At 41.7% G+C, this 11,762-nt stretch overlaps 1 protein-coding gene across 1 annotated transcript in view; it reads right to left on the reverse strand.

Moving 5' to 3' along the window:
- Window positions 1–7,783, reverse strand: part of LOC132826222 (pantothenate kinase 1) — a 102,156-nt gene extending 94,373 nt beyond the window's left edge. Inside the window, exons 1-2 of the mRNA XM_060841899.1 lie at window positions 7,696–7,783; window positions 7,449–7,605 (exon numbers count right to left, since the gene is read on the reverse strand). Coding sequence (XP_060697882.1) covers window positions 7,449–7,554 — 106 coding nt within the window. The 5' untranslated portion in view covers window positions 7,555–7,605; window positions 7,696–7,783. The remainder of the gene's footprint in view (window positions 1–7,448; window positions 7,606–7,695) is intronic.
- Between the last annotated feature and the right edge of the window lie 3,979 nt (window positions 7,784–11,762).

Raw genomic sequence — 11,762 nt, forward strand, 5'->3', positions numbered from 1 at the left:
TTGAAATGATAGCAGTCAAGCTGTGAGTCAGGATTGATCAACTACCAAGGCAGTGAATGCTGCTTCCCAACCACCAACTCTTCCAGCTGAGATGGGAGAGAACTTTATGAAGGTTTCTATGAACAGGAGACTTTTGGGATACTAAATGGCATGAAAATAAAGAGAAAATAACAGGAAGATGGGCACTGCACAAACAGGTAAATATTTTGACCCAGGTACTTTGCATCCAATGTTGCTGAAGGAAATAAAGGTGGATATTTCAGGGCTGCTGTCCTCTAATTTTTTCATTCTCGTTATAAACAGGGTTAGTGCCAGAGGACCAGAGAATTACAGACATTGTACTCTTATTCAGAAAAGGAGAATCTGGCATTTAAAAACCAGTTAGTTCAGTCAGTGACTGTGAACGTTCCTTCCACCATCCAACACCTTGAGTTTGACGCATGTACTGACTTCTCTTTTCACATTCCTTATTTTCTTCATCTGCTTCAGCAGCACCTAAACCCCCTCACCACACCCAAGATGTCAGGGCTTCCCCACTGCAAGTTTACATGGTTGGACTCCACCATCTTCCTTCAGAGCTTTCCTCTGCTCCTTCAAGTAAGAACCATACCTGAATCACTCACCTCTGATTCCCACTACCTTTCCTAAGCTTCCATTCTCTTGCTCCTCTCTCTCTCTCTCTCTCTTGCTCTGCAGGCTTCCACAAAGAGAATTGCTCACCCCAAACATGACCACACAAAGACAACCAATGTACACCACCTTTGAACAACTGTGAACCTGATGCCATGCAGTTGTTGCATGCCCTTGACTTAACCTTGAATGTAGGACCTCATTTCTAAAAGATTTAATCTAATGAATACTCATGTCATATAACACAAGGAAGAGTCCACCACAGGACAGAGTGAAGCCCAATCCACCACTGCCAACAGAGCTAACTTAATTTCTCATTTTGAATCCAGCATCATGAGCTTGACATTTTGGTTCCCAGCCAACCAACCTCAAACTTAACTCAACCACCCACTTAGTACCATATTCCCACTGCATTAATTAAAACTTCACCCCAAGTTTCAGTAAAGATAGATGTGGATTTGGAAGGTCACAACATGTTTAAGAACTTCAAGAAAGCACATTTGAAAATTGCACAGTAGTTTGAAAGGCGTTGGGTGTTTTCTTTGTGGGGGGGAGTGAAGATTTCGATTAAAAGATGAGAAGGACAAATGTTGAAAAGTTAGGACCACTAACAATATTGATTTACCTGGGGCCAAGAGGAGGCATTGGATAATCGGTGGTATAATGGGAACAGGATCAAGGAACAGAAGATTTGTAGAGAGCTTTTAGGAAGATAGGAAACTGAAATAAGTTTCAGTTCAGGGTTATAATGGGTTAGTAGAAGGACGGTAGAGGCAGAGGTGGCTGATCAGATTGTCTTGATCTTAGTGGCAAGAAACAGATGTGCTTATTAGAACATAGAACATAGAACATAGAAGGATACAGCGCAGTACAGGCCCTTCGGCCCTCGATGTTGCGCCGACCGAATCCTACCTAACCTATACTAGCCCAATAACTTCCAAATGCCTATCCAATGCCCGCTTAAATGACCATAAAGAAGGAGAGTTCACCACTGATACGGGCAGGGCATTCCATGAACTCACAACCCGCTGTGTGAAGAATCTACCCCTAACATCTGTCCTATACCTACCACCCCTTAATTTAAAGCTATGTCCCCTAGTAACACCTGACTCCATTAGCGGTAAAAGGTTCTTAGTATCTACCCTATCTAAACCCCTAATCATCTTATACACTTCTATCAGATCTCCCCTAAACCTTCTCTTCTCCAATGAGAACAGCCCCAAGTGCCTCAGCCTTTCCTCATAAGATTTTCCTACCATTCCAGGCAACATCCTGGTAAACCTCCTCTGCACTCGTTCTAAAGCTTCCACATCCTTCCTATAGTATGGCGACCAAAACTGCACACAATACTCCAGATGAGGCCTCACCAGAGTCTTATACAACTGCAACATGACCTCAGGACTCCGGAACTCAATTCCTCTGCCAATAAAGCCCAGTACACCATATGCCTTCCTCACAGCACTATTTACCTGGGTGGCAACTTTCAGAGATCTGTGTACATAGACACCAAGATCCCTCTGCTCATCCACACTACCAAGTAGCCTACCATTAGCCCAGTAATCCATCATCTTGTTATTCCTACCAAAGTGAACGACTTCGCACTTAGCTACATTGAATTCCATTTGCCACATTTCCGCCCAGCTCTGCAACTTATCTATATCCCGCTGTAACCTACCACTTCCTTCCTCACTATCCACAACTCCACCGACTTTTGTGTCATCCGCAAACTTGCTTACCCAGCTTTCAAGTCCTTCCTCTAGATCATTTATAAAGATAACAAAAAGCAATGGTCCCAAAACAGATCCTTGTGGTACACCGCTAGTAACTGCTATTGTTGGAGTAGAGGATGTAGCAGACAGGGGAGAAGTGTTCAAGAAGATCATTTGTAGAAAATAATTCAGGGTCACCTTTATATTCAGTCCAATCCTGGAATGATGGGAAGCTTTAGGACCTGAGAACAGCTCCTGATAATGATCTATGTGGTCCAGATCTGGTGATGAATCTGTGAAACAATTGTTTGGCAGATCCTTTCCGTATTATATCTCGTGCGTTTAAAATAGTGAGGGCTACAGTAGAGAAATGGCTTTTCTTGGGAAGGGTGTATCAAAAGTGGAGGTGATTGTGTATCTGAGTAAACCAGTAGTTCCAGAAATGTTGTGGTAAACCAAAGACTGGACAGTGATATTATGAATGTGCATTTGTAAGTGAATTGTGGCAAATGCTTTAATCTTATGCTCTTCCCATGTATCACTATATACTACAAAACTGCCTAAATAAACTACACAGTTATGAACTCCAGCTCCAGCTATGACTTCATTCATAAACCTCTGGAATGCAGTTTCTGTAACCAAATGGCATGACTTGACATTAGCATAACCCACAGGTATTCAAGGTTTGCGTAAAGATTTGTAGCTCGGCTGCCGGTTACCATGTATGTGAGTGTGTTCACCAAGCTGGGAAGTTGATTTACAGATGTTTTGTCACCAGTCTAGGTGACATCTTCAGTGCTTTGAAGTCTCCTGTGAAGTGTTGCTGTATTGTGTCTTCCGTAATATATCTGAATCCGTTTCTGCTGCTTCTGTTCGCCAGATCTAGTTGCTCGTTGTAGTGGTCGGTATATTGGGTGGAGGTCTATGTACTTGTTGATGGAGTCTGTGGATGAGTGCCATGCTTCTGGAAATTCTCTGGCTATCCTCTGTTTAGCTTGTCATATGATCATTGCGTAGTCCTAGTCAGATTTGTGGTCCTTCTCATCTGTGTGTGTGGCTATAAGTGATAGCTGCTGATGGCATTTAGTGGTTGTTGGTGTTCATGGATGTAATTGCTAGTTGGAAAATCATAGAATCCCTACAGTGTAGAAACAGGCCCTTCAGCCCAACAGGTCCATACCGACCCTCCGAAGAGAAATTCACCCAAATCCATTCCCCTACATTTACCCCTAATTAATGCACCTAACCTACACATCCTGAACACTCTAGGCAATTTAGCATGGCCGATTCACCTTACTGGCATATCCTTGGATTGTAGGGGCAAACTGGAGCACCCAGATGAAACCCAAGCAGAGACAGGGAGAATGTGCAAATGCCACATAGACAGTTGCCCAAGGTAAGAATCAAACCTGGGTCCCGACGCTGTGAGGCAGCAGTGCTAACCACTGAGCCACTATTATCTGCCTGTTTATCCCATATAGTGTTTTGTGCAGTTTTTGCATGGAATCTTGTAAATTACATTAGTCTTACACAAGATGGAAATAGGATCTTTTGTCCTGGTGAATTGTTGTCTGAGCACAGTTGTCGATTTATGGGCTTTCATGAATCCCAGTGGTCAGAGAAGTCTGGCTCTCAGTTCCGAGATTTTTTTATATAAGGTAGCGTGGCTAGGGAGTTAGGTCATGGTCCGTCCTCATCATGTTGTTTTTCTGTTAGGTATCTGCAGATGAAGTTGCGAGGATATTCATTCTTGGCAAATATTCGGTAGAGGTCTTCTTCTTCTCTTCGTAGGCCGGGAGTGCTGAGGTGTTGAGGCCCTTTTGAACAAGGTCCTAATTAGAGTCCCTGCAGTGTGGAAACAGGCCCTGTGAGGCAGCAGAGCTAGCCACTGAGCCACCATGCTGTCCATGCAGCTTCTCTTGTGTGTGTGTTCAAGTGGTTGGTGTTGGAGTTCAGGACCTGTTCCGTATGTGTGGCTTTTCTGTACACTTTTGTAGTACATTCACAGTTCTGTATTCTTTGTGCCATCACATCCAGGAATGGGAGTTGATTGTTGGTTTCCACTTCTCTCCTAAATCTGATCCCAGTGAGCAAGGCGTTGATAACCTGGTGTGTGTTCTTGATTTCTGTTTTCTTAATAATTGTGTCTTCCACCTATCTGATTCAGAGTTTGGGTTGGATATGTTCCAGTCTTTGCATCACTACTTCTGTTATGAGCCCAGAGATGGGTGAGCCCATTCGTGTCCTATTGAATTATCGTATATTTATTTGTTGAATGTGAAGTGTGTCCCAGCAACCACAAGCAACAGGAACGGAACCAAATATATTCCAGAACACACAGTACAGCAGCTCTTCACAGGAGGCTCCAAAGTACTGAAGATGTACCCTAGACAAGGGACAAGACATCTGCAAATCAACTTTCCAGCTCGGTGAACATACTCACAACCACGACAATTAGCATAACCCATTTGGTGCAACGAAAGCAGACATTTCTTCAACCTCAATGTTAATGGCACTTGCCACTACCAATTTAATAGATCAAACATATTAAGAAATGGGGCACTATCAATGCAGTCTTCCAACCATGAAATTGTATATGAATCTATTTATGTGACTGCATTCACCTTTCAATAATCTATACAAAATCTAGGGGATTTATTCTGTTTAGGAACAAATCCTATTCATGAACTCCAGCTGCTTAGACTAGGTTCAATCAAGTGGTTTTCCAGCATGTATTCAGCCTCTACTTTCACCTGAACTTGTTTTTCTGGGCTCAGCTGATAAGGATATTGTTTTATTGGTCCTAACTCTCCTATATCAGCATCATATCACGCTAATGAAGTTCAACCCGGTGTATCTCTACAGATTAGCTCATACTTTCTCAGCAACCTTCAAGGTCCAACCATTTCTTTTCCCTAAAGATGAGAACGTAGTGTCTAACTGTTCCAGGATTTGTCTTTGCTAGTTGAATTATACAAGGTTCACTTTGAGAACTGTCTGCTTCTGCTTCTACCTCACTTTTATAATTTCTGTTCTCTTTCATAACTCTTACCGCTTGATACAGTTATTCCTCCTTTTCCTCTTCCTTGAGATGATAGTTTTCAGCAGGTTGACATGCCAAAACCGATTCTCCTACCTATGATCAGGTGTATTTATCAGATACATCACTTTACTATCTCTCCTTTGTATGGATCATTGAGTTTCACTTTCAGAGGTTCACCTTGAAAAGACCAATACCAATCAACAGCACCATCTCATACTTGAAACCTTCTAGTTGCTGAAGCTTTATCTGCCCATTCTTTAATTTTCATCTGTGAAACTTTCAAATGCTCTTGTGCTACCCTTTCCAGGTCTTTCCAGAAATATTGAGGATTTGTGTTTTTGGTTCAATAATGTCTCCCTAATCAATTTTAATAGACCTCGAATCTCATGACCATAAACCAATTCAAGTAAACAAAACTGACTAGATTCATTTGGGCATTCTCTGCCAGAAAATAGGTAATCTAAATGTATCCCAATCTTCTGTGTATTTGTGTCAGTGTGCCTTAATAATGATTTTGAGAGTCTGATAGTACTTCTCCAAAGCAGCCCATGTTCGTGGATAAGAGTATGTGATGTTCCCTTACAGGACAATGACAAGTTTCGGGTCTACAATGAGCACTGGGGGCAGAGAAGCAATGACCTTAGATGGTGTTTAGGGAGGATGTATTGAAAGACAGATAAAGTGTCTGGAATACTAGCTAAGCAGTGGCATGCAAAAATGGGATGTATGTGTGAGCCAATGCTTCTCAAGGTCTACAGGTCTTTCAAAAATGGTGCGAGCTCAAGGGATACTGGTCTTTTACCAGGTAACTGCTATGTAATAAGTTGGTCCAGGAATGGCATTTGGTAAAATAGAGAAAGAATCAGACATGAGAGATGCCACAGAGATGGAATTAATAGTTAATGAGGCAAGTTTGATAAGATGCAATGGGAAATACAGCTACACTCTGCACAAGAAAGTCTTCAGATTAATCTACATAACTTGCATTTAGTCAAAAATACATAAAATTCACTCCAATATCTTCTTTCAGTTACTCTGCGCACATAATAGTGCACATTGCTACTTGACCAGAGTCGGGAAATAGAGAACAGCAAGGTTGAAACCTATTGTATTTGACATCATTCCATGCATAAACACATAACTCATTAAAGTAAATTGCGCACGCTGTCGGTAAGATACTTCAGTATTAGAAATAGTGTGGGTTGTTTAAAACCAATGGAAGAACAATGCATCCTATAATAACTTGGATGAGTGACTCATTTAGAAAACAAATTAATTGTGCATCGTTATGTGTTTCATGTAGTGTTGGATCTATAGCTGTTTTAGTAAAGAGCCATTTAGTTACTTATGTCAGCAAGTATAATATCCTGGTATGTTGGTAAAAAAAATCAAAATGCTGTCTAAATTGATAAGTAAGTACAATTTGTATTTGTGAGGTAAATAGCTAAATCTAGGAAAATTCCAGTTAATTATAACCCTGAGCTAAGCTTCTTTTATTTATTAAGTAACTCCTGTTGCTGTATGTGACAGTATAAATGCTCTATGTGGGTGTAATTATGAAGCGCGATTTTTCCATGTGATCTATTAATTAATAAGGTTTTGCCTAAATACTGGCAAATTGCTGTCCACACCATTCATGCCAGCTGACACAGGAATTTCTGGATGTTCTGAAGTTGTCGTTATGACAAAAGCAGAGTTTCGTTTTACGTCAAATTGACAAAATTATTGAGTGCAACTTTCACCTTCAAAGGGGGGAGGGGGGAGTATATTGATAGTATTGGATCCAAACCCAGCCTCTCTTACTCCCCTATTTATTTATAACATATTTATTTATAACAGTTGAGACAAAGGAAAACCTTTTGGAAGTAACTATAGATAAGATGAAAGCTGCCTTTCTGATCTAACTTACATCAGACCCCAGATATATGTGATCTATAGATTAGCCTAAATATGGAGGCTTTGTCTGAAGGTGCTGATATTTGTGCCCGATCAAAGAATTAATAGCTATATGAAGTTCAACAATATATAGGCAGTTTATTGTCAAAGATTATAAGTACATGACTTACCATGATAACTTTGAGTTTGGTTCATTAGCCACCATTTCAAGGTTAAATGACGATGGTCTGATTGCCTTTCATTGGATATGGTCATTGCCCAGCACTTGTATGGCATAGTTGGTACTTGCCATTCATCAGCCCAATCCTGGGTATTTTCCAGGTCTTGCTGCAAATGGACACACACTGCTTCAGTATCCAAGGACTTGTGAATGATGCGAATGTTCAGCAGTCATCAGTGAACATCCCCACTTCTTACCTTATGGTGAAGGCAAGGTCATTGATGAAACAGCTGAAAATGTTTCAGCCTAGGACACGACCCTGAGGAACTCCTGCAGAGATGTCCTGGAACTGAGATGACTGACCTCCAACAACCATGACCATCTTCCTGTATGTCAGATATGACTTCAATCAGTGGAAAGTTTCCTACATGAAGAACTGTATACTTTATTATTTGAGGAAGTGAATTCAATTTGAAATTTGAACTTTGAACATCAGCTTGTCTTTTTTTAAAAAAAGAGAGCAAATATTGTTATTTGGGGTATCTCAGATCTCCCCAGTGATTAGCACTGCTGCCTCACAGCACCAGGGTCCCAGGTTTAATTCCAGCCTCGGGTGACTGTCTGTGTGTAGTTTGCACACTCTCCCTGTGTCTGCTTGGGTTTCCTCCGGGTGCTCTGGTTTCCTCCCACAGTCCAAAGATGTGCAGGTCAGGTGAATTGGCCATATTAAATTGCCCATAGTGTTAGGTGCATTAGTCAGAGGGAAATGGGTCTGGGTGGGTTACTCTTCAGAGAGTCAGTGTGGACTGGTTGTGCCAAAGGACCTGTTTCCACATTGTAGGGAATCTAATCTCTTTTACCCATGTTTGAAGCAAGGTTGTAATGAGGTCAGGAGCTGCGTGACCCTAGTGGACCCAAACTGGGTGTCACTGAGCAGGTTACTGCTGAGCAGGTGCAGCTTGATCTCACTGTTGATGACACCTTCTGTCACTTTATTGGTGATCTCGAGTATACTGATGGGGCGGTAAATGGTTGGGCAGGCTTTGTCTGCATTTTACGTAAAGACATACCTGAGCAATTTTCCACAATTTCAGGTAGATGCCAATGTTGTAACTGTCCTGGAACAGTTTGAGTAGGGGAGCAGCAAGTTCTGGAACCCAAGTCTTCAGTACAATTGCCGGAATGTTCTCAGGGTCCATGGTCTTTGCAGCATTCAGTGCCTCTAACTGTTTCTTGATGTTGCATGGAGTGAATGAATTGAAGGAAGTCTGACATCTGTAATTCTGGGAGCCCCTGGAGGAATGTAAAATGGATCATTCTTAGCTGGGGGTGAAAATCTCACCCTGAGACAATTAGAATCATCATAGCGGGCGGCACGGTGGCTCAGTGACTAGCACTGCTGCCTCACAGCGCCAGGCACACGGGTTCAATTCCCACCTCAGGCAACTGTCTGTGTGGAGTTTGCACATTCTCCCCTTGTCTGTGTGGATTTCCTCTGGGTGCTCCGATTTCCTCCCACAGTCCAAAGATGTGCAGGTTAGATGAATTGGCCATGCTAAATTGCCTGTAGTGTTAGGTGGATTAGTCAGGGGTAAACATAGGGGGTGTGGGTTTGTCTTCGGAGAGTTGGTATGGACCTGTTGGGCCGAAGGGCCTGTTTCCACGCTGTAAAATCATAGAATCCCTACAGTGTGGAAACAGGCCATTTGACCCAATGAGTCCACATGGACCCTCTGAAGATTAACCCACCCAGACCCATTCCCCTAACATATCAGTCTACATTTACCACTGACTAGTGCACCTCAACTACACATCTAACCTACAATAACATTTTGGGCAATTTAGCATAGTCAAATCATCTAACCTGCACATCTTTGGACTGTGGGAGGAAACCGGAGCATCTGGAGGAAACCCACGCAGACAGAGGGGAGAATGCGCAAACTCCACACAGACAGTCTCCCAAGGCTGGAATTGAACTTGGGTCCCTGGAGCTGTAAGGCAGCGAACTACTGAGCCACCATGCTGTCCTTAATCAATACCTCATTGAATGAAAAATGGCTGTTGCACAGCTGGATTTTTTGTACATGAACTTTGAAATAAGTTTTTTTTTGTCTGGGAGATTGGTGGGGGTGACTGGTGGGAAAACATAGCATTCTTTAACATCCATAATCCCATTTGTGGGAATGATCCCATTAGTCAGGAAAACAATTTGATTGTACATACCAAACAAGGATTAAATTTTCTGCAGCGTATATATTAGCTAGTTGAGCCATAACCAATAAATTCATTTTATTATTGCATAAGATAGAAAGTCATTATTGATGTAAAATCATTAGGTTTGGGTTTTTCTTTAAGTAACATGGATTTTTTTTAATGTGAAACAGTAATATTCATCAAATGTAATATTTACTCCCAGGGCTTTAATTTAACTTTTATTCCAAATTACTCCCTGAAACATTGGATAACTGTGTGATGACTTTCAGGAGCTGTGGACTATCTATCCTCTGTTCAGCACCGTTAAGAAAATAATCATTCTTTTGATAATTGATTCTTATTCCCTGCTGTGCTATTTTTGCCAAATTGCATTTTTTTGTTCAAAGATAAAACTCTGCCTTGATTTGCATCCACAGGGATAATTAAACTTCACTAATGCACATTATAATCCTTTCATTCTCTTTGAATCCGCAGGTGGATCTGAATGAATGGAACCACCACACCATTCTGTGATTTACACTGTCTTATACAGGAATTGAAATAACCTGGACAAAGTCATAGTTTTCTTTTGTCTCTCCGAGATCACAGAATGAGTAACTCTCTGTATGACCTGAAAGAATCCTCACAGAGCAGGAGGTTGGTTTGAGGAAGGGCTACAGTGTACTGCCCTGAATATCAAACCTCTTCCCTGAAAGCAAGACTCCCCTCTCAGAGCACAGCATTTCAAATAATAAATAGGTGTCACCTTCATTTGAGTCAGGCCATGGTTCAAACTCCACTCTAAGGCCATAAACACATTATGCAGATCGACATCACACTGCATGAATGAGGGAGTGTTACACGGTAACATCAGATGTTAACCTAGGGCTCTGCCTGTCTGCTAAATGTAAAATATCCTGTAACTACTTTTTATAAAAAAAAGTTGGAGCTCCTCAGTTGTGTTGACTAACATTTACCTCTCAACTAACTTCTTTAAAGTCATTTCACTCTTCATGGAACTTAGCTTCACATATGTTTATGTTACATCAGGGAATGCACTTTAGATAAACAGTTCATTAGCTGTCTTGTTTTTTGAAACGTTCTTATGTCCATTAGATTCAATTCTTTCTTTTCCTTTAGTTTGATTAAAACTCATAGGACCAGGAATTGGTTTGTGATATCTTTTGAGTGTAGTTGATCCTTAGATTATCTGCACGCACTGGTTTGGAAATATACAGAATGCAAACTTTGTGCTGCTTCTTTATTTAATCAATTGGAACATGCAACCTAGCATAACGTACGCCGTTGGCTAGCTGCACACTCAATGGGAGTTGGAGGGGCTAAGAGCATATGAGACTCGCACATGTTCCTATTAACCTCCAGCTCTTAAAGGCAGTCTATCCCTTTTGAAGGGAGGCTGTCCTAGATAACAGAGGGCTGCTGTACTTTCTCAGGACTACAGCATCCATGTTCTAAACACTGCCATTTCATCAGCGCTGTTGCCTCTGTCCATATCAAGATGGTGCAATTCAAAGTCGAGACTGCAAGGTATAATGCTACTAAAAGGTGTTCTGTAAGACCAGCTGCATCCTTCCCAGAACATCCTGCAGCCACAGGGCAGCATGTTATAGAACGTAAAGGCACATATAGGACAGATATTGATGCTGACACAAGTGTGTTTCTGTTCATTGAAATTAATTAGGGTGGCATGGTGGCTCAGTGGTTAGCACTGCTGCCTCACAGAACCAGGGACCTGGGTTCGATTTCTGCTTTAGTCAACTGGCTATGTGAAGTTTGCACATTCTCCCCATGTCTGCGTGGGTTTCCTATCACAGTCCAAAGATGTGCTGGTCAGATGAATTGGCCATGCTAAATTGCCCATAGTGTTAGGTGCATTAGTCAGGGCTAAATGTAAGGGAAGGGATTTGGGTGTGTTGCTCTTTGAATGGTCAGTGTTGACTTGTTGGGCAGAAGGGCCTGTTTCCATACTGTAGGTAATCCAATCCAATTTTGTTGTTTGATAAAAATGTTAACAAGAGAGGTTTTGCATGCCACTTTTATGGTTGCTAAGGGGTTGCTGTGGTGAGACATCTCAAATGGACGTGACAGTGAGGGGTGGTGAGTCGCTGGT

The sequence above is a fragment of the Hemiscyllium ocellatum genome, chromosome 22 (assembly GCF_020745735.1).
Source record: "Hemiscyllium ocellatum isolate sHemOce1 chromosome 22, sHemOce1.pat.X.cur, whole genome shotgun sequence".
Lineage (NCBI taxonomy): Eukaryota > Metazoa > Chordata > Chondrichthyes > Orectolobiformes > Hemiscylliidae > Hemiscyllium > Hemiscyllium ocellatum.